Raw genomic sequence first — 24,057 nt, 5'->3', positions numbered from 1 at the left:
TTCTGGCCAAGACTTAGATAAGAAGATTGATACTACTCTCATGTATGTGCATTAAGTATGGAGCTAGAGCCCAGACTTTTAGCTTACCTTTTGAACACTCACTAATTTAAGGTCACTGCACCCAGCCACTGATCAGGAAGAAACGGTTACAACACAAATCCCCCTTAAAACCACAACTTTTTGTTCTACTACTGCTGTGTGTCCAAAGGCAAGGAAATCTGCGTACCAGCGCCTCTAAAGATACGTAAAAGCAAAGGCCTGTGGTGTTACTCTTGAACAAAGCCTGGAAAGCAGTTTACTAGCCCTTTGTCTAAATCTGAGACACCCAGTCTGACTTCTTCATAAGAATAACATTAAGTAACAAAATAGCATCAAATTTAGTGGTAGAGCTTTGTTATCTCTAACACTGCATGACTCAGTCTGATTAAACAGAAAAATCCATTCAGTTTAAAGTATTTTATCATATGTTTAGATCTCGATGGTCTATTGGCTTTTGACATGCCTGATCACAGTCATATTTCCTATTTCTGAGATGCTAGTCAACAAAATATACCCCATTTCCTCACTTAATGAAAATTTCCAATGAACACATCCTCTATTTAGAGTATGCCTTTCATTAGAGTGCAAAAATAATAAATGTACAACAAATTACAAACACCCTGCCTGACTGTAAATGAAGCATGCCTGAGCTGGGAGACAAAATCAAATTACATTCTATTATGACAGTTTTGTTTCTTAACTCTTATATATAGGCTGACTTTGAGGAAGTCCTGGCTTCCCTTTTTGTGGATGCACCTCCATGCAATCTCAGAGACAAGTTCCGATTTTTTTAGAAAATGCCTAGTATTGCTACAACACGACAGAGACAGAGAATATGCTTCAGCTTTAATGAGGTGACCTCCCTCTGTGTGCTTCTCCCTGCGGAAGCTGGCTGGTGTGTCAGTGCCGTGGTGCATGATGGGTCAGTCTAATACGGTACTTCCAAAAGCACACTCTCGCTCAGAGGTTCCCTGTTGAAAAAGAAAGGAGCCTGCCGTCCGGAGAGGAGTGCGAGTGGTGGGACCAGGCGCAAGTAGCCTTCTTTATGTGCAAGGTGAGTACAAGAAAAATGGGGGACAAAATGAGGCACTAACAGAAAACCAGTGGTTACTGAGGAAGCTTGTTGACCTACTCTCACATAATTTAAAAGTTCAGGAGTTCTTCAGCAGTGGCTCATGTGCATCATGTCTGATAGCTTCTCTTCATGCATACTGTACATACTGTATACAGCTCAAGCAGGTGTTAAGATAAAGAGATCATGGCGTAAAATGAGAGGAAGACAAGTATTTTGGAAAACTAAATCAACATGTTTACTGCCCTTAAAACAAAATGCAAGAATGTGTCATCACCGTAAAAAAAAAAAAACAGAGAATTAGTGGACAAAGACTTCTGGTCAGTTACTCCCTCACATTTTCCTTCTTTCACCTGAATTTTCCAGAAAAAACTCTATCTGTCCTTCTTGCAGTTACATAATCCACTAATCCATCCAGGATCACATCAGGGTTGTGGCTGAGTTGAGTTAGTGTTTCTAATTGCATCAACATAGACAAACCCTTCAGAGCAGTCATTACCATTATTATGATTATTAAAAACAGCAGAATAATTACATTTCCTAGAGTTGTTTGTGCCTGTTTCACTGATTAAAAAAAACAAACAGAATTTACAATGCCAAAGATTTTTGTGTAATTTTCACTCTTAATTTTAAAGTTAATTATGTTTGCAGGAGTTTGGAGTTTTATTTCTTGTTTAGATACATTAATGGCTGAATCCTAAGCATTTAAATTGATATTTGTTGAATAAATTGATGAATAAACTTGACTATGAAAATTAGGCATCACTGCAAATTTTCAAAGTTGTAAAACAGAGGAGAGTTTACAAGATATGAAACATGACTAGTGTAAATTCACTTTGCATTACTTCCCAATCTCTGTGTGTAATGAGTGGGCCTTCTAATATGGAAGTGACTAAGTTAGTTGAGACTTCTGCTTTCATATGTTGCTCTCATTGTTTTTTCACCAACATCCGCATCGTGTGTTACAATCTCTGAGGTGCCCTCCGACGTTTCTCAGAAGCAACACCGACACAATGAGTGCAGGTGAAAACTGTCTGTGTCTCAGTCTGGGAGAGAGTAAGAACTGTGAGATGAGTCACAGGGTTATTAGAAATGTGATCCCTACTATTTCAGTTAAGTATCTTTCAATCTGCTTCAGTCATTAGGATTTTATGCAGTGAAATAATATATGCATGTGTTTATATTTAGTATTTTGAGGATACTAATAATATCTGAGTAATACCTCCTTTGCATTGGCATGCCTCTATAAGCATTCATTCATATGTATCTTTTTAGTGGCTACTTAGAAACACTTTTTGTCACGCTAACAAATGAGAGCAACTATCTACCCTTCTATTCATTATTCACTGACCCTGAAGTGATTCCATTTCAGGTGGGATATTCATCACTGAAATACTTCCTCTATGTCTCACAGGCTATTCTCCCCCAAAATATGCTCAATGTGGATTTTTATAAGTCAAAATTATTAATGTTTCAGAGCAGAGGCTTTGATGTGCAGGTTACCTGTGCAGATCTAAAAAATGTGTATTGACTGATAGATCCCGTAGCAATAGATCCAGCCAGTACACCAGAGCTCTATTAAGCTCAGGTAAACACATGCTCATATTGAAAGGGAATATTTCATTCACAGCTGGCTACACACACCTTCAGTTTAAGCAGCTTCAAACCCACAGAATCTAACAAACATTCCCAGTCATACACCATCAGTTTAAATTTTTGCACCCAGTTGTATGGACTTCTGTTTATTGTATTTGATTTTTAGCTCCGCTAGCAGCATGGCTCTATGGATTTTTGGTATAGCCTGTAATATCTCAGCAGGTATTGGATGGATTGCCATGGAACTTGTACAAACATTCATGGTCCCCAGGGGATGAACTGTACCAATTCTCCTTTGCACCACCATGAGGTTGACATTTGGGGTTCAGAGTGAAATACATCAACAACTATTTAATGGAGTGCCATGCAATTTGCTGCACATAGTCAAAGTCCCTCGAGGATAAGTTCTAATAACTATAGTGATTCAATGCAATGGCCTATAACCTATTAATTTAATACTAAAGACATAATGGCGGCCTCGTTTGTTCTGTTTGTAGCCGCGCTAACTGCATGGCTTTACGGATAGCAGTGTCAGTCAGTCAGTCCACCATTTGGCCAAGATTAAAACATCTGTACAACAATTGGATGGATTGCTGTGAAACTGTGTACAGATATTCATGGTCCTGAGACGATGAAACCTACTTATTGATCCCCTGACCTTTTATTTAGCGCCGCCAGCATGATGTCATTTTTAGTTCCGAGTGACATATCCGAACTTCTACTGGATGGGTTGGCTTAAACTTTTGTGTACACATTCATGGTTCGCAAATGATGAATGATGAAGGGCCACACTCTTGATCTCTTGCTATCCTATAAGCTGAAGATCGATAGAATGGAATTTATTCATTTCGGTGTATCAAATTATCTTAGTAATGTGTTTAATTTATATTCTCCTCCATCTCCCAAAATTATATTGGCCCCCATTCACTCTTGCATCATTAACTCAGCATTATATACAGGTTTTAAATTTTCATATGCATTTTCAACCCTCTCATCTGATCTGCCTCTCCTCTCTAATACTGAACTTCTGGTGAACTCCTGTAATGACCTCTGCCAGATTCAGTTGCCCCAGTCAGAACCAGAGCCAAGTCATCATTAAATGTCTTCCCGTGGTTCAGTGACCACACCCGTTCCCTAAATTGAGAGGTACGCAAAGTGGAAGACTTGCAAACTCCACGTTCATTATGAGCTTATGAAAGACTAAATGAAGAAATACAATGCTGAAGTTAATGATGAGCAAGCCAATTACTTTTCCACCTTGATATCTCAGAATGCCTAAAATTCAAAAGTACTGTTTAAAACACTTGACTGGATCTTTTTTAATCTACTGTAAATAGCTCTCTGACCTCTATCCCCCCCTATTTTAAAACTGCTCTAGTCAAACCTCTCCTTTAAAAAGTCAACTTAGATCCTGCCACTGTGGAAAACTACAGACCTTTCTCAAAACTTCACTTTCTATCCAAGATCCTTCAAAAAGTTGTGTTCAAAAATTAGTAGCACATTTAACAGATAATAATCTATTTGAAATATTCCAGTCTGGCTCTCAATCTTTCCACAGTACAGAGACAGCTCCTCTTAAAGTTTGTAATGACTTTCGATTGGCTGAAGAGGATGGTGATTGCTCCATCTTAGTTTTTTTAGACATCAGCGCTGCTTTCGAGACAGCAGATCATCACATACTCATTGACAGACTGGTGGGCAGGAATCACTGGCCTTAAATTGGTTCAAGTCCTACCTATCTAATAGATGTTTCTCTGTGTCGATGGCGGGCTCAGTTTCATCCCCCCCAAACTTTTTCTATGGTGCCCCCCAGGGTTCAGTTCTGGGTTCCATTTTATTTTCCATCTATATATTCCCTCTCGGTGACATCATCAGCAAAAATAATGTCCAGTTTTACTGTCGTGGCAATGACACACAGCCGCTTCTCCCAATCACACCGGGAAACCGTTCCAACATAGCAACCCTCCACAAGTGTCTTGCTGAAATAAAATACTGGATGTCAGACAACTTCCTCAAAATAAATCATTTAAAAATCTACGGTCATTGTATTTGGTCCCCCATCATAAAGAACTCAAATCAAACCTTGTTGGACTAGCAAAGCCAAAAATCTTGGTGTAATTTTTGATCAGGACTTGTGTTTTGAGCCCCAGGTAAAGAATGTTGTTCAATCATGTTTTTATCATTTGAGAAATATAGCCAAGGTTAAGTCTTTCATTTCAGAGACAGATCTGGAGAAAATCATCCATGCTTTTATTTTCCTCCTGCCTCAGCTACTGCAACTCCCTATATACCTGTCTCAGGCAGAAATCAATTCACTAGTCAAAGTTAGTTCAAAATGCTGCAGCTTGGCTCCTAACTCAGTCCAAAAAATGTGTTCATATCACCCCTGTTTTAGCATCCCTGCACTGGCTGCCCATTTATTTTAGGAGTGATTTTAAAATTCTTTTAATTACTTTTAAGGCACGCATGGGCTTGCCACTCACTGTATTTCTTAGTTTTTATCCTCAATGAGCCAGGACGCAGTCTGAGGTCCTATGGTAGTGCGTTGCTGGCCACTCCGAGGTCTACGATGAAAACAAAGGAGACAGGGCCCCTAGACTGTGGAACAACTTGCCAGAGGAGATCAGACAAGCACATTCAGTCCCCCATTTTATTTTGCTTCTTCAGACACATTTCTATAAAAAAGCTTTAAGTGTGTGATGTTTATTTTAATTACTTTTTTCTGTTGGTCTATTTTATATTGACTGTTGTGAAGCACTTTGTTACCTGTATTGAAAAGTGCTATACAAGTAAAATCTTATTATTACAAAATGGGTGTTATAGTGACACATTAAGTGAAGGTAAACATTACCACAAGATAATGTAGGTTAGTTTATGGCTTACCTGACCAATATTCTAGTGTAAAAAGGAAGCCCTCTTTGAATATAATTTATGGTTTTGTCTCTTTGTCCTTGTATGTCCTTGTACTTTGTCTTTACTACATGCCTCACTTACGTGTGAAACACAGTAGTTCTAATATTTAATCTGCAATCTGCATTCTCACAGATTATTGTTTTAACATTTTTAGCTGTAAAAAATTAATGACTCTAAAGAAGTGTCAGTTTGAGACAAGTTTTCATCTCAGCTTTTCTATTGATGAAGTGGGTTTCAGTCGGTGGTGCTATTTACTTCTTCAAGCATTAATGCTGCTGCTCATTGTAATTATCCAGTTCCTCTTCTGTGTTTGACAGAAAAAACAGATTTTTTTTTTTAGAGATCCCTCTGGCAGCGAAAGGTCACTTAATGTTGCAGGAGGATTTTACAAGAGAAATTGCTTTGATGCTTGACTGTAGATTGAATCAATATTGTGTTAGAGAGTGGTATAATAGAGATATTGACTTCCTTTTACATACACTTAAAGCCACCCTCCCCTCAAAAATGTGTTTGGCTTACACTTAGCTTAGATGTTTGCACTTCACTTTGCAGAACGATGTATGTGCAGAGTCAGCCACTAGAAGGCCGTTTCCACCCTATCTGAAGGGGTAATGTTTTTCTTTGGTCACCTTAAATCAGAGTTTAAGCATGATTTTGTGACGTCACAACTAGTTTGGAAGCCAATCATGGTCCAGTGTGCAACTTACACAAGTGTGATATTGAAACCTCCAGTGCACATACACAGAGACTGGACTTTTAAGTGAAGTAGAAGACATCTTGTAATTGAACTTTTCTGTGCAAAAACCATTTCAGAAACAGAATATCATTCAAAGGAGAATATTTCTATATGTCTAAAAACATGTCTGGAGGGGATCTTTAAATTTATAATGCTGTATGTCTCTGCACCAATACCATTAAGACACATTCCTGGGAATTTTAATATACATTATGACCACGTACATTTTTTAAACTTATGCCTGCTAAAAAAGCAGTGGAAAGGGAGGACGAATTGTTCGCAATAAGTTATGTTTGACTCATCAGGACCTCAGCTCAGCATGTGTCTAAGGGCAGAGAGGGCCTGAATGTCATCCAGAGAGCGCGCTGCTGCTGAGCTTTGCCTTTGGCTTACTTTGCATATTCATATGATGTTTATACAGTAGATGGAGCAAAGGTCATAAAATCCATAAGTAAATAGATACAAGTAGGCAACACAGATCTAAACTGCTGTCATCAGACAACATCAGGCTCTGCCTCAAATGCATCTTCTTCACATTACACCTACAAAATCTTCTCATCAGCTGGTAAGAATGAAGGGGGAAAAAATATAATCTAATTCCGTCTGAGTAGTGGGGAGGCAATGTACAGCAGTGTGCTACGGTGCGGATAGGAATGACAGTCAGCCAGCAAAGCTTGGATAAAGGAAATCTCCGTCTTTTTGATGCCACGTCAGATCACACAGGTAGACAGGTTAAAAGAAATATGTAGTAGATCAGAAGAACTGTCAGCCGCCATCTCTGTGATGCTGCGGCTGTGTGAGGATGTCACTTTCAACTTCTGTGTATGACATCAACACTACAAACAAAGGCCACTCAAAAAGGACAGCCTATGCACACATCTATGGCACTATTCCGTATATCGCATGATTACTTTGTTGTTGGTATGAAACAACTACAGTGGAATGCTGAAATGCAAATGATATGTGCTCTATAAGGACATAAAATGTGTATAGAGTATAGTTGAAGAGAGAGGGAACAAGTATAATTTTCAACAGAGATTAGGTGGTAATAAAGTCCAACTTTAGCCTCACTAAACTGAACTTTTGAACTTCGACACAGTTCCCCTGTAATGGATGATAGAGAGAAAAACGCAAAACATTAGAGTCTTAAATGAGAAAAACACCTTAAACCAGAATCATCTTTTGACACATATAATTTTGGAATATTTAGTGTGGATTTGTGATAATTACTTAAATCATGAGAGCTTGCAGAACTGCTTCGAAAGATCCAGGGGCAATTTTGCAGGCAGGTGGCTGCGACGCTGCTCTCTCTATCGTGAAATGAAACTCATTTCAAGGGAAAGCATTAACAAATGTTCTTTGTGTCAAACCTTCTACAAACTTTTTGCCATTCCAACAGGAAACCACATGTGAACAGAAATAAGAAGTGGTCATTCATGTGCCTGTTTTTGGGTGAAACTGAGATTTCACATTTGGTTAATGTGCTTTAAGCTTTGACAGCTGTACCCAGATTGTTTGGGCCTCAGGTAATTTTACCTGCATAGATGGAAGCAAAGACCTCTTTGGAACTCAAGGAGACAGATGTGTCCTTTGGGCCCGGACAATGTTTGTCCCAGCCTGAATGTCTTTTTAGGAATACTAACAATGTAGCTCTAGTGTTGGCAATGTCGGTCGGTCGGTCGGTCCACAACAATGGTCCTAATTGAAATATTTCTTTATTGCTATGAAATTCGGTAAGCACTTCACAGTACCCAGATGATGAATCCTAATGACTTCGGTGATCCCATGAGTTTTTCCCTAGTGCCAAACAGCCTCCATACAGCTGGCCAATCACAACATGAAGTGGGTGTGAATGTCGGATTGTCGATTCCAGAAAGTTGCAGAAATGGTCGCGCACAAACCCCTCTTATCTAATATCAGAAGCATTGTTAGCATTGTTAGAGCATGTGCATGGAGCTGCTAGTTTGATTGTATACTCCATTTGGACAGGATTAACATTATTAGGGGGAGGTGGGGAATATAATATAAATTTTGATCCTCAGTAATTTAACTCGTTTTTACAGACAGATATTAGCCATCATAAAATTACAGGATGTGTTCTGTAACAGACATGGACATTCTGCAGGAGTGGCCCAAAGGGAATATCAGTACCTACCTGTAGCTGACATTACAACAACCCATTCGATGAGCTTAAGATGTTTTGCGTTCCCGATGACTTTAGTTTTTCTCTGTCATCGTGCTGGTTCTTAAACAGGCCGACATGCTGGTGTCAACGTGTTTCTATCAGATTAGCCAAAAATCTTTTTGTCTTTAGACAAATTTCACACTGAGCTGATTAAAATGGGGAGGGGAATGAAAAGCAGCTCTCCCTGCAGAAGAAAATCCACTTTAGATCCACTTTAAAGACCCACTTTAAAAAACAAAGATGTTGCTACGGACAGGATTGGAATTAGAGGACGACCAGCAAGTTCCCCAAAAAACTAGTAGGTAATTATAGCTGTAATTAATACTGAGGTGGGTGAGAAAAATATAACGACCAATGAAGCGTTCATTCAAACAATCTACAGCTCAAAATTTGGCACGCACACATATTACTATTTACCCAGATCACATCATTGCCAGGAAGAATTCAAGCTAAAGGCTGGACCACGTAGACAGAAATTTCTGTTCACATATGCTAATTGGACTTTTTTGTAAATTATAAAACCATGTAAAAATTAAGATGGGATTGAGAGTTTTACAGTATGAGTGAGGGTTCCTGGTGAATAGTACAAAGGAGAGGTTGCAGCTTGTAAAACTGTTGTGTCTCATTCGAACAAGCACATACAATCCTATAAATAATTCAATGTGGAAGCAGTGCCTGAGTATCCACTGGGGTGGACTATTTGATATTTTATTCGGTGTCAAAAGGCTAAGTCTGATTTAGTCGGATAATTTTTTTTTTCCCCCTTGTAAACCAGTGGGATGATCAAGTGTGTATCTGTGATGCCAAGGTTCAGTTCTTTGAAGGAGGTAAAGTCTTTCATATTAAGGGATCTCACTCTCTGATTTACAAGTGATTCAATCACAAGCTCTGCTTCACTATGCTATTGGCTTATTCCAAGATGTGATGCTTGCTTTTGTTGCACCAAGGTGCCCATGTACACACACTAACCTTTGAAAAGCTACTATACAATCAACTGAAGGCATCTTAATAGTAGGTCATTACACATGTTTCACAGCAACACTCTGCATAACAAGGTTCCATTTATTTGTTCACTTGACATCTTACCAGTTCAAAGAACAATAAATGTCATGGATCTTCATTACATTACACCAAATATAAAACAGAAGACAGAGAAAGTAACAACCTGGAGCAATGAATTATGAATGAGGAGGGGAATACATAATTTAGTGGGATTTGTTGCATATTTTATGGTAATGATTTTCCTTTCATTTACGAATCTCAACTGCCTTACTGTAACATAGACATTAACATGCAACAAAAAACTGGAGACCATCTGGCAACTAGATCGCACCAGCCACAACACCAAATGTATGTGTATGGCGCAATGGAACACACAACATAAGAAGTGAGTTTGGCAAAACGGGTGAACTGTGCCAGATTTCTTCAATATGTGATCCCATCGCAAGATGGTCTGTACTTTAACCTGATGTCTTAGAGTGGACGGGAATGATTGAAACTGGGATACAGTGATCCGTGACCTAAAAAGACTGTTGGCCAGTGGCATAAAGTGGGGGGCCAACCCCCTTACTTCCCCTTGCTCAGACCACACCCATCTTCGAACTTGGCCTTTCATTTTGAGCTCAACTACACACCTGTAAAGTTTTGCGACTGTATCTTGCACAGTTGTGATGCTATCGCTGTGACAAATTCTGTCCACAGACAGACGGACAGACACCTGACAAATTACTCAAAAGCGCCTCTGTGGCAGTTCCGGCTACAGTAGGTTTCCTCCGGGACCACATTTTGCCAAGTTGACACACACACACACACACACACACACACACACACACACACACACACACACACACACACACACACACACACACAGACTCACAAGGTGAAAACAATACCAGCCATGCTGTCCCGGCTGGTAATTACAATGAAGTGGGTAGTCAGATAAACTTTTTTAAATGTTTGATGATTTATGAAATTGTGTAATATGGTGGGGGGGGTTATTTTTTGGTTAGAGGAGCAAGATCTTCACCTGAAAGTCAGCATTTTTTATTGACATAAGGGACACCAGGTAACAGAAAACAGAACACATCTTTTTATCTGTGCTTTTGACTTTAGAGATCGTGTCTTCTGCTTTGTGTTTTTCGTGATGTTTAGCGGCAGTGTGTTTGTATATCCCTTTTGGTTTCATTGTTGCATTCAATGAGCTGAAAACAGCCCATAAATAAAAAGATTTGACTTATTACTCGTATTCTTGAGGATTTTTATCATCAATAAACCCTTGAGCAAGGCACCCAACCTCAGTGGAGCTGCAATATCTGGCCAACAATACTGAATACACTGATAAGTGTGAAACTGAAGTTCTGCTAGGTGTTATTATAATATTTGTATGAATGTAATGTATGTGAAGAAATATCTCTGACCCCGCATCTCCCATAATGTCCTTCAGTATTGGCTCTCCAGAAGTAAAATGAGGGCTACATTAGAAAATCTAACACGCATTTGAAATGGCCCTTAGTGAGATGCTGCCATCTCCTGCCATCTAAGAGGTAACGCATGTCTATAACTGCTGCCGCCAACGCTCCAATGCCTGCACTCAATGAAGGTGGCATACTTGCAGTATCATCTCTGCTATAAGGCACTCACAGTCCTCTGTGGTCTCTGATTCTTCCCCAACTTGTCACCATGTGTTTACAGTTGATTTGTCTGATTCTTCTCGCAGAACCGGTCTGACGTTGACATGAACAAGTTTAGTCTCATCCACCAACCGTAAGTAACACTTTTATACCACTGTCATCACACACCTCAATCTCACCCTGTCTCCCTTCCTCAATTTTCTTTTTTTTTTATTTACTGTATATGCTTCTATGGGAAATTTGAACTCCTGTCATCTTGCTAAGTGTTTTCCAGTTCATTCTATCTTCATTCTGTGGCTTTGACCTGTACAGAAATTACTACAAATCCTCTCAAAAGTTAAATTTGCCTACATTGAGTTTAATTCGCCATATTTGTGCAGGATATACAACAAAATTTTAATTAAATTTTCACTTGCATGTTATCAAAATTCAGCATTAGTGCCAAAATTAAAAATAAATGAAAACTTAATTTTCAGTGGACTCAAAAGAATAACCTTGCCTCACTTATATTGAATTTGTATGTGAAATGGATTTTAATTTTTACATTGGATAATTTTAAAATGTAAACATCAGAGTTTGCCTTTTTATCAACCATAAATAGACACTAAATCTGACATATTTTTGCCAGTAAGGTTTTCATTTTCATTTAGATTCTAGCCTTAATGATGCATTTTCAAACCCAAATATCTTTATTAATTATATATCAATTCTACATATTAAATTAAAAATGTAAAATTGATACACATCTCTTGCAAATGAAGTGTCAGTTTGACTAACTTCAATTTAATAGCGTCAGTTTATGTGTGACACACGGTCACACAACCCCGCATACACATGGGGATACATGAACAGAAACATATCTCACAAACAAGAACAAACACGTGCTTACAAATGTGCAGGTGCAGCCGGACAGGCAGACAAACCCTCTCTTCACACATCTGCATACGCACACACATTCACACACACAAATCCAGTTGTATGTGTTTACAAGTACAGAATAACTGTATGCATGTACACACACCTGCAAACACGCATTGTAATTTTATTTCTGAGGTATCCTCTTATTTTCAAGTAATTATGGAGGTTTTTATACAGTATATTGTACCCAGGCATAAAACACATTACCTTCAGTCACCTCCTGTCATTTTGAATTCATTACTTAATAATAAAAATAATAATAATAATAATAAACTGACTATCCCAATGGATATGAAGAGCATTCATTATTTTAACAATAAGTTCAGTGTTCCTGAAATGTCACACTCATGACAGCAACAGCAGATGATACATTATATAGCACATAGTACTGAGTGTGATACAATGTGGAAGACACAGCCGGGTGACAAATTAAAGGAAAAACCAACATAAAGTGTCTTAGTAAGGTTTTGGGTCACCACGAGCCACCAGAACAGCTTTAAGGGGCCTTGGCATTGACTCTACAAGTCCCTGAACACTACTGGAGGAATGGAACACCACTCTTCCAAAAGATATTCCCTCATTGTGTTTGGACGATGGTGGGCGACAGCGCTGTCTAACACGTCGGTCCAAAATCTCCCATAGGTGTTCAGCTGGGTTGAGATCTGGTGATTGCGAAGGCCACAGCATTTTCACACTCATCAAACCATTTAGTGACCCATCGTGCCCTATGGATGGAGGCATTGTCATCCTGGAAGAGACCTCTCGCATCAGGATAGAAACGTTTCATCATAGGATAAAGGTTATCACTCTGGACAACTTTGTATTGATTTGCAGTGACCCTTCCCTCTGAGGGGACAAGTGGACCCAAAGCATGCCAGCAAAATGCCCCCCACAGCATAACAGGGCCACCAGGTCCCCTCACTGTAGGGGTCAAACACACAGGCCTGTACCATTTTCTTGGTGTACGCCACACAGGCACTCATCCACTTGTGGAGAACATGGTGAAGGATGACTCATCTGACTCATCTTTTTTCCACATCTCTGTGGACTAGTGCCAATGGGGTTTGCACCACTGAACTCTCAAATGTGCATTCATCTTTGTAATGAAAGGTTTATGCACTGCAACCCTACTATAATATCCCTCTCTATGTAATTGTCGAGTGACGGTTCTTGCTGACACAATCTGATCAAATTCTGCAATGACATTCTCAGTTACCTGAGAAAGAGTTGGTCTTCTGTTTTTCCTTACATATCACACTGATGCACGAGCATCGCTATCATCATATGTGCCTGTGGACCATAATATCTGATCCTATTTTCTGACGTCTTTCCCATTGATCTAAATTCAGATGTCACTTTAGGCACTGTTCCTATTGAAACACTAACCAGATGAGCAGTCTTTGTGACTGAAGTTCTTGCCATCCCTGCCCCAACAATGAACCCTCTTTCAAATTCACTTAGATGTTTTTCTCTTGCCATCTTGATACAAAATCACAATCAACTGTTCCTGGTCGGCATTTTTATACCTGCCACAGAGCATGACGGGAATGTTAACAGCTTAATTGTACCATGCAGTGCACCTGTGGAAGCATCTGCATTTGTTATGTTTTTCCACACAGGTTTTTCCTTTATTTTGTCAAGTGTCTGTAGGTGTCCTAAGTAATTTCACATTCATTTCTATCTTAGCAGCTCCAGACTGAATAGTCACTAAATGCTTTTTTCTCATTGGGAATCATACACAGGTGGTTTCTTACAAATCCAAAACTGTCACTTTAATTATTGAACAGTTTGCACATTTATCAACTGCAGACAGCTTTTTGGTTTCTCCTCTTCTACTTCATTGTGATCAGAGGTAGAGCAGACATTTATTTAGCAAACAATCCCTATCGTGATCACTCACACATACACACACACACACAAACTATAGTAGTTGATCCTCTACCAGTTTAACAGGAAAGGTTGTACACTCTTTTATTCTCCCTTCCATATATAGAAAATACCCAGGATTACAACAGGGTACTTTCCATCACACATCATGCGTGACCTTTCACACTTTTTTTAAAGCTAAACACAGTCATGGGTGTCCAGCAACAACATCAATAATGATAGGCTCCCTTGTGAGGAAGCTTTTAAAATGTGCAGTTCTTTGCAGATGATGGAATGTTCCAAAATTATTTGGTTTGTGATTCATTGTGTGTAAAATGGTGAAAGTAAATGAATGATTTTGATAAAAACGGGTCCCAATCATGCACACACTAGCTTGAAGGCCTCCTCCCGTGACCTCATTCAGGTGATATACAATATATATATAGTTATCAGCAGCAGTTAAAATGGCAGTGTCTGGATGGAAGTGGAATCGAAGAGAGTCAAGAGAAATGTGAGGCAAGAGGTTTGTGGAAAGTGTGGTCACTAAAATCTGTCTTTTGAGTGTGTGTGTGTGTGTGTGTGTGTGTGTGTGTATGCGCGCGTGACAGGGATTGGAAAAGAGAAGTGATTTTTCTTACAGAGGCGGCTAGAGCAAATTCCCTCCCCTCTATGACAAAGACGTGACTTGTACCCAAACACAGCGTTCATTTACGTTGCTGTGAACAATCTGGCAGCAACGGCTTAATGCGCGAGAGGAATGAGACCCAAAAATGTAAATTGTCGGATTAAACATGAATATGGATACATTAGGTAAACTTGCTGCTCCTGCCACGGCAAAGATTCGGTAAGAGGGTCGGTTTAATTTGAATTTTCGTATCTATGTGGATGATAACACACTTTCACTTTTGGCTTATTCTTGTTAATAACTGCTAAACTGCTCCTATATTTTGCTCTTTGGAAAGAAACTAAACCACTGTTTCTTATACTTTAGCTGTATAGTGTTAGTAAAAGCATTGTTACATCCGTTAACGTTTCTCTACAACTAACAAAAGGGTTGAAACTTCGGCAAACTTCGAAACTTAATTTTGAGTAAAAATTAAATACTTTTGCTATTGCATTAAAAAATGAGGAGAAAAATGATGTGAATACTGCAGTTGTCTGTCCAAAGTTTTGATTGTACCTTTGTAAATTGAAAAATAACAGTAACTTGTCATACACTTTTATTCAGCTCATAATACTACAAATTTCATTTTCTGAAGATTTGTTCCCGAATGACAATGGCAAATTGTGTGTTTTCCAGGCAGTTTCAAAAGATCGTTCAAGACATCAGGAAAAACGACGGCAGCTTACTGAATAAACTAAGAAGGTCAGATCTTTACTTCACTTTTTTTGAAATGCTACATGCTAATATTATGTAAAAACCCCAGTGGAAATAAATCGGTCTAAATTCATGTGTACTTTCAAGTGGGAGACAACTGCCTTGGAAGTTTGGTGATCTAAAAATTCTCAAAGCAGTGTGTATATATGCATCAGTGGAGATTGTCAATTCCTCTTTCACAACCATTGGAATAAGAGAGACACCTCCAAACATAAAATAACTTCAACAGATGTCAGTTCTCTCACTTTCCTTTCCTGAGAAAGTCCAATTTAGACACATAAAGATAGATATCATAATGACATGAGTAATTCTGATGCCATTTATTCTTAACCTGTCTGGAAAATATGCACATCAGTCTGCTCTGTGTGCTCATGTAAATATGGACCTTTCACAGTTTTACAGCACAGGTGTCTACTGTGAAAATGAAACTATATGAAATGTGCCTTGCACCCAGACAGTATCACTAGTCAAACAGTTGCACTTTAATACCTTAAATCTAGACATCCTATTATTAAAATTGATATTTTTTATTAATAGTAAGGGGATGTGCTCAGGCTCAACACATTGTCATGTAACTGCTGTCGGTTTCTCTCTATATGGCAGCCTGAAAAGCAAACCACTCCCAAAGGTACCTGCGCGAGATTACAGAGGTAAGAACTGTGTCTTTATCGCTGCTTCCACATGAAGTGGTGTTGATGAAGCAGCAAGTATAAGCCGCTGTCTGTAGAGTCCACAGTGACACATGGCATATCTTTTATCATACTACAAATAGAGCACAGTGGAGTGTCCTGAGGTCTACGCACAGATATACAGAACATCTTCATTCAAGTCTGTCTCATAAAAATGCTCAAATGCCCATATGTACATCGAAAGAGTTACTGGCCACTTGGATCTTTCTACCTGTCCATAATGGCCGTGAAGAGATCCATAGCACAATTCCGATGTGAGTGATTTGCACTATTTGTTCCGTGAGTTAGCCATGTCAAGTGGATATCTTGCAAAAGTTACAGTCTTTTTAGTACAAAATTCCCACTTTGTATTACTCTACCACCCACCCCTAAAACTCAGCAAGGAAAAATCACAGGATACGCAACGAGGGAATTTTGCACTAAAAAGCTTGGAACTGGAGGATTTGTCTAACTCAGACTGCTGAAGCCTCATGTTAACTTCCGCCGATGGATTTTTCCCCACATCTTTCACATGGATCTTTTAGTGGCATCAGTGGAATGATTCCAGTGACCAATAACTCTTTAAGTACACATACAGTGTACATGTGAGTGTTGTTTCAACATTGAACATTGAACATTGAAAAAAATGGGTGCAGAGAAGTTTGGATTTTTGTAACCAAGTCTCAGCAACACATGTAAAGTATACATATATATATTATAGAATTAGTATTATAGTATTATATTTATTATAGCAATATTATTTCTGATGCATTTTCATGTAAGCAACATTTCAATGTCAGAGCTGGTCAAAATGGAGCAAATTTGAACTCATTTATATACTTTGGGATAATTTAATCTAAATTTGATGCATTTTATTTTATGAACTGATCATAGGTTTTGTATGCAAGACTTTCAACTTCAAAACAAACTAGTAACTACAAACTAGTATCTGACTAGCAGTCAAGTCAATGAATCGAGGAAAAAAAATGTCCTTTTTAATTGTAGTGGAGGTATAACATTAGTAAGTATAACATTATTATTATTAATATTATACATCACATTCACGTTCTTTCACATCAGTTCTGTGATGACACATGGGAAATTTGGGATTATAAAAAACACACGGATTAGCACTTTAAACTTTACCACAGTTCCACTCTGCCTTGACAGAAGCCTCCATGTTTCCTCAATGTGCAAATTTACAGTACAAAAACATTGCAACTGAGCTTCAGAAACAAGTACCACTTCACCTGTTTCCAGATGTTGTTTTAAGTAACACACTATGCTTAATTATGTGAGGCTTCTGTCCAAATTACATCATACAAATTGCAATACATTCCCTTGTTGAAAGATTATTCAATAATTCAAGAGGTGAGGAGACACGCTTTGCTGGTTCCTCAACAGAGAAGCTGACTTAGAGTTGACTTGTTCTGAAATTTGACAATGTACACCTGCTCAGATGAATTTAATGCTGGTATTTAATATGTTGACAGCAATTCAGATGTTTGCTGTTAAACATGTACGGCTCATATTTCCCTCTTTGTAATAAAATCCCTCTAAATTTCTGTGTTTACAGATGATGACAGGGAAAGTGACGAACAACTGTCGGAGCCCGATTATGTAAGTTGGAAAAAATGTAAATAGTAAGCAGTTGTTTTTGTCTGAGATACACGTTGAAATACTGCAAGTATGTTGTTCCCAGGATAATGAGACGTATGAGGATCCACGTGAGGACCTGGACGACAGCTACGAGCCTCCTCCCAGCCACAGAGTCTTCACCACAACTCCTTCTGCTTCCCTCCAAAGGGGGGAGTACCTTGGTTAGTAACGTCACTTGACCCAAAGAAGTGGTATTATCTGCACGCTATTCATTGCTTTTTTAAAATAAAACGTTTTTCGTCTTTATAATATTTTGATGTTTTTTTTTCATTAGTTCTTCCAGTGATGCAATTCAAAATTTGCACATTTTGAGTCCTTTTCACAAACAGTTTCAATATCTTTCATAGTTTCTCCTTTGCAGTCATCACTCCCTTCCTGCGGAAGTGCATTTGGTTCATTGAGGCCCTTCAAGAGACACACTGTTCATCCAAAGCCACAATACACAGAAGGATTCAGAGTGGTGCTTCATGCAAATGCTGATGTCCTGTTTCTGCTTCTGCTTCTCCTTTCCAGACAGCTGCCGTAACCGGCCCAACAGGCCACCCAGGAAGCCCCTCTGCCCAGGCAAAGCCTCCAAAAAACTGCCCCCCGAACCCATCCACATGGGGAGCGATGAAGTAAAGCTACTTTAACCCAAGTTCACATAAGTACTGCACTGCAGGCCTGTGTCATAATGCTTCCACAAATATTTTTTTGGAGTGCATTTATAAATGGATAAATACCTTCCATTGAGTGTAGACAGCTGACATAGCCCTCTAACAATATGTTGTTTTGTAGGAAGACTACGTCAATCCAGACGTTAGTAATGATGATGACAACTACATAGAACCCGCAGAGAATCCACCTGCCCGTAAGATAAACATCAAAATATAGAGCAAAAAGACTTGGGGATTAAAATATGTGGAAAAAAACCCTGTAATATGGATACAACTTCTGCAAGGACTACTAGTATAAAAAATACAATAATAATAATAATAATAAATCTCATCATTCTTCCCCTTAGATCCTATGATGCACGGTGGGAGCAGAGCAGGGAGGGACCACCCCATGCTGCCTACACCCTTACCAGAGCGTCCACAGAGTCCTGGTAGGTGCAACAATAAATTTGCTGTTCACAAAGTTCACAAGGGGTCAACTTGAAGAATCATTGGCCCTGATAATCTGTGCTCACGACAACTACCGTGCGATCAAACCCTGTGTTGAATAAACCATCTGGAAATGTACTTGTGACACAAGAAGAAAACTGTGCATGATAAAATTCCTTCTATGATTACAGTTAGTTGCTAATTTGTCCCTGTCCCTTGTACCATGTATCTCCAAGTATGCTGATGTCAGAGGGTTGAAAGGTGACATGAATTTGATTATTTGGAAAATTCCTTTGTCACTAGCTTTAGTACGAGGCTGTTTTTTTCCAAAACGTTTGCGAAAAGTTGACATTTTGGGTAAAAAAGGTGGTTACTTTACAATGTCACAAATAAAACGGTTAAAAGCAGTCTAAAGGCCAATTTAAAGCCACGCTGTAACCACTCGGTGAGGCTAAGGCACAGCAGCGCACAAAGGCTCCACCAAATGGAGGCTTTTGTGCCTCAACTGCCTGCCTAACTTTGGCTTTGGTTATCTTTCAGATTTTTATGAAGTTCCTGACAAAGAGGTAAGGTGTTTGTGAAACAAAATTTACAAGCATTTTTAAGGTGCTTTTATGTGTGAAACTAAAACAGGATTGCATTTTATGGCATCTTTACAGGAGAACTCATTATCTCCTCCAGGAAGCAGGTCAGTGAACAGTCAGTCCAATTTCTTGACTAAAGTTCATTCATTCAGTTATATGGACTTATATGGACTAATCATGTCCTTGCATCTACCTCGCAGACTGGGTCCAATCGCCACAACACAGTCGCATTCATTACCACCGAAACCCAGCCCCAGGTAGGACTGACAACGCCGACATTTAATTTAGAGGCCTGACAGACACGTCATCATTTGCAAAGGGAATTTTATTCTGTCTGTTAGAAGATCCCAGAAAGATCGGTTTGAAGTTGCTACATTGCTTTGCTATTACTACAGTAATAATGCATTGTTGTTGTTTTTAGATTTAATATGAGGAGATCTCCCCCACCTGTAAGTGATGCCAAATGTGCAAGATTTCATTTATAAGAGGTGTTTTGCAGAGACTTGATGTGCGCGGCATATTTAGGAGGACACTGACTTACTGGCTCTCTGATTTTGCAGGTCCAGGAGCCCACAGGTGAAGATGAATATGAAGTTTGTGACCCAGATGACAGTGAGTATAAACTCAAACAGTAGTTTTCCCCTTGGTTTGTGTTAAGGCTTCTACCATGAATCATTCTAGCATGGTGCGCCATCTAAAGGCAAGCCAGTGGCACAAGAATAATAGATTTCCCTACAGTCACAGTAACTGGTAGATCAGCCATACCTGGATTATGTGTTCCTCTAGGTTCCCATAATAAACCTGGAGAGGGTCCTCCTCCGCTTCTACCCAAACCTGTGCCCAAAGAGTAGGCATCACTTATTTAACATTTTTCTGGATATACATAAATATAGTGTAACCTGTTTAAATTTTAAGAAGGCAAAAACCGATTGTCTGACTATCTCCTTTTTCTCTCAGGAGGTCCCCAAAACCACCTTTGAGGGCGGTAGGAATATTTTGTTAATTAAAAATCAAATACACAAAGTCAAAATACCTGCTCCAAATAACACAGAAGATCATCATTGTTTCACTGTATTTTACTTTGGAGTATCAGACGAGTTTTCTCATATGATAAACTGATGTTGAGTGATGCTGAAAACCATTAAATGTGACTTGTGTTGCAGAAGCCAGATTTCAAAACGAGGGAATTTGAAAGTAAGTGTTAACATGTACTTGCACTGTTAGTCATGACAGACTGTGCTTTTATTCAACCCCGGACATTCTGCCAGTCAGTGCCATCTAGTTCTGTGGCTGATGTCTTTCCCCGAAACCCACATCAAAATGTTACCAGCACACACTACATTTACTCTGTGGATTTTTTGTAAATTAATTCTCCATGTGAAGGCAATAATGTGGTCCAGCTGCAGATTTTTAGTGACTTTTGGTGTCCCATGATGATCTAATTACATACATACAGTACATAAAATGCACATATTTTCCACATTAAATCTGTTCCAATTAAAAGGGGATATAGATAAGTAGATACAGATGTACAGTATAATCCATAAAAATAACCGAAAACCCTATTTACAAATTTAATTGGTTGAATTTATCATCTTATACTAAATGGTAAACATAGATGAAAAACTTTATGTCTGGATTTCCACAGGCCACACGATGCCTGTGATGAAACCAGACCACAAAACCCCTCCAAAAGCTTTTACACTGGACCTGAAACGACCGAAGTAAGAAAGACAACATGCAGTTTCACACTATGCATTATGTTGACACCATGCATATACATTTTTAATGCATCTTGAATAAGAGAAATTGCCTTTAATCACAGTTTTGTTTGCGGTCTCAATTGCAGGATTCCTCTTCCAGAGCTTACTTCTCTCAGTAAGTACTGCTCCTTCTTGTGTCTGGCAGCAGGTTACTGCGTCATGATCTTACTCTAAAAGCTTCATTATAATAAAACACCATAATCAGAACGTTTTTTTCTCTGATGTCCCAGAACCAACTGACAGAGGAAGTGTTTCTGCAGATAATGGGTCGATAGACAAAGATAAGGTGATCCACATAAAACATGGCATCATCAAAAAGTGGATTAAATGACTCAAAAATCTATATTGATGTGTTAAGAATTCTTCTGTTTTCCGCTGACTTCTTCTCAGGATGCAGATCTCTATAGGAAACCCTGGTATGCCAGCGCATGTGACCGCAAGACTGCTGACGATTTTTTGGTTCGCTCAAATAAAGTGAGAATCGTTTTATTTAGTAAATCACTGTTGTTAATCCCCACTGAGCAGGATGTGGATTATTTCCCATGACCCCCCTGCTGAGTTTGACACCGACTGCTTTCTGTTTCAGGACGGGGCGTTTATGGTGAGGAAGAGCTCCGGTCAGGACGCACAGCAGCCCTACACATTAGTGGTGTTTTACAAGGGCAGAGTGTACAACATACCAATCCGCTTTATAACAAACACTCGGCAGTATGCACTGGGAAGAGAGAAGAGAGGAGAGGAGGTACAGTGGAGAACTTTTCCTTTCTGTCCTTGTGACTGCGTTTGACGGTCACTGTGGCCCTACACTTGGTGACAACATGGAGTTGGCACGGCTTCATCGAAGCTTTGCCCCGTATGCTTTGAGTATATACAAACTGTAGAAAGAGCCATGTTTACATCTGTCCGGGCAGGTATGTAGATCTAGCCGTTTGCCCTGAGTAACAAGGTTTATACAGAAGGTGGGAGTGGAGTTTGGCGATGACTGTTGGTTTTAAAGTCCATTAGAGATACTATTAATGTTTGACTTTAGTGATATTAGTTTGACAAATAACGTTTAAAAAGTCCAGAATTGAATTATATGCAGGGTTTAAAGGCTTTAAAATAACAGCGAGACCATGTTACAATGTCATCATCTCCTTCAGGCAAGGTGAGGTGGGTTTTACTGCATGTTTTGACATCTAAAATCAAATCCTCATACTGTACAATAGGCCTTTTTCACAGCAGACATTTGGTCTTGTCTGAGCAGGAAAAGCCCAGGTGGAAGTAATGGCATTGGTCCGTTCGTGTCCCACTGAGCTGGACACTTGTTGTCCTGCATCATCACAGACAGCTGTAGATTCCCACAGTAGTATTTTTTTAACATCTATAAAAACGGGACGTATTGCATTGTGGGGTTGTTATAGTGTGCAGGTCCGCTATTTTCGTTCTGTTGTGGTCATTTTTGGGGGCAGTACATCGAGCATAAGTTTAACACTTAGAATTTGCACAAATTACACAGAAAACAGTAAATATAGCGCACTATAGAGTAAATAGGGTGGGATTTTGGACACAGCTAGTGTGCCAGCGTGCACAACAGCAGGACCCTAAAGCTGAAGCAGCTAAATGGAAATCAGCCATCACCGACTTTATGTTCACATCTATGCTTTTCTTACTGTGGTATGTCAAAAATGTCTTCCGTGAAAAGGCCAATATCCACTTGTTTATAGAAAGGCTGTGGTAGTTGAGAGTGTGAAGAGCATATTTTAGTCAACATTTAAATTCTACATTATTTTATTCCCATGGTTCTTCCTAGTTCCTAGCAATGGAAAATCTTGCAGCTTTTAGGCCAAACCAACTCGGAAACACAGATGGATACTGAATGTAGGAGTGTTGGATCTAATGGGAAAAGCTAAAACAAAAAAAAACAAAAAAAAAAAGAGTGGCTTACTTTATCGTACTTGAGAATGATACTAAACCTAAAAATGGGAAACGATGGCATCAAAGAGACAATACATCTGTCATTTAATCACCTCGACCATTTCTGGAAGGCATCCAAGTACATAAATCAATCGTAAATCAACTATTAAGATCTTTTAAAAATGCTTCGAGTGACATTTGGAAAAAATATAATTTTAGCTGATTAACTTAATGTGAACATATCAGTGGAATTTAAACATCTTTATTTAGACTAAGTCATTGTCCTTTTTTTTTTTTTTTTTTAAACAGTATTTCAGCAGCGTCTCCCACATCATCGACAACCACCGGAGGAATCCCCTGGTGCTGATTGACAGCCAGAGCAACACAAAGGATGCCACCAAACTGTGCCACCCTGTGAAGCCTTAGATGACCTGGCAAACAGCCAAGTGATCGGACACGTACATCCCAGCCTGCTGTGTTTACTGTCAGACTGTTTACAGAACTGATCATGTGACCACCACCACCCCCCTTCGTAGTTAACTTGAGTTGCTGTCAACAGGACTGTACGCTGGCCTTGCCTGCATTGCTGGCCATGCAGAGCTGAAGTAGCACTGACTCAGAAGACTTTTTAACTTATGTTTTATTCAGATATCTCTTTAATGCGCTATCAGTAAACAGTGTACTAAAATTAATGCAAGGAATGAGACAGTGTTGCTGTAGCAAAGGGAAGCAGATAAACAAATAATTCAGTTATGACAGCAGTACTTTGGAGGGCCACAAAATGCAAGATTTTATATTTTGTTTTAATAAAACTCTTTTCTTGTGTTGTATAACTCAAATCACATCTTCAGTCATCACAAAATACCACCAGGAACTGACAACAGCTTCATTTATTCTCTGGTCAACAAGTAATGCTATCATACTCATGCACATTTGTTGCATAACAAAAAATCCTAGGCACTTGGTGAAAATTCTCTGGTAATATTTAAAGTACCTCTAGCTGGACTATATACAATTATAAATCTTTTATCTAAATTGAAAAAGTATATGTGCGTAAATATATATATTT

At 39.0% G+C, this 24,057-nt stretch overlaps 1 protein-coding gene across 2 annotated transcripts; it reads left to right on the top strand.

Annotated features, from left to right (window-relative positions):
• The first annotated feature begins 987 nt into the window (after positions 1–987).
• On the top strand, positions 988–24,057 carry blnk (B cell linker). Of its 2 annotated transcripts, XM_040139298.1 has the most exons (23): positions 988–1,093; positions 11,258–11,304; positions 15,256–15,321; positions 15,937–15,983; positions 17,578–17,621; positions 17,704–17,821; positions 18,174–18,277; positions 18,438–18,510; positions 18,664–18,747; positions 19,286–19,311; positions 19,405–19,433; positions 19,530–19,586; positions 19,751–19,778; positions 19,890–19,941; positions 20,116–20,176; positions 20,287–20,314; positions 20,493–20,523; positions 20,978–21,053; positions 21,179–21,207; positions 21,323–21,378; positions 21,483–21,566; positions 21,679–21,834; positions 23,298–24,057. In XM_040139298.1, the coding sequence occupies exons 1-23, from the start codon at positions 1,085–1,087 to the stop codon at positions 23,412–23,414; spliced, it is 1,422 nt and encodes a 473-aa protein (XP_039995232.1). In that variant the 5' UTR covers positions 988–1,084; the 3' UTR covers positions 23,415–24,057. The 2 variants fall into 2 exon arrangements, with proteins under 2 accessions (XP_039995232.1, XP_039995233.1); XM_040139299.1 differs by lacking the exons at positions 988–1,093; positions 11,258–11,304 and adding an exon at positions 14,678–14,799 and having other exon boundaries at positions 23,298–24,055.

This window comes from Xiphias gladius, chromosome 11 (assembly GCF_016859285.1).
Source record: "Xiphias gladius isolate SHS-SW01 ecotype Sanya breed wild chromosome 11, ASM1685928v1, whole genome shotgun sequence".
In the NCBI taxonomy this organism is placed as follows: Eukaryota; Metazoa; Chordata; class Actinopteri; order Istiophoriformes; family Xiphiidae; genus Xiphias; species Xiphias gladius.
This window is presented reverse-complemented; position numbering and strand designations above follow the sequence as displayed.

Coding starts and splice junctions, on each gene's coding strand:
- blnk (XM_040139298.1), top strand. Junction 19,942..20,115: donor AGTTTGTGACCCAGATGACA/GTGAGTATAAAC, acceptor GTGTTCCTCTAG/GTTCCCATAATAAACCTGGA. Junction 21,054..21,178: donor CTGGACCTGAAACGACCGAA/GTAAGAAAGACA, acceptor TCTCAATTGCAG/GATTCCTCTTCCAGAGCTTA.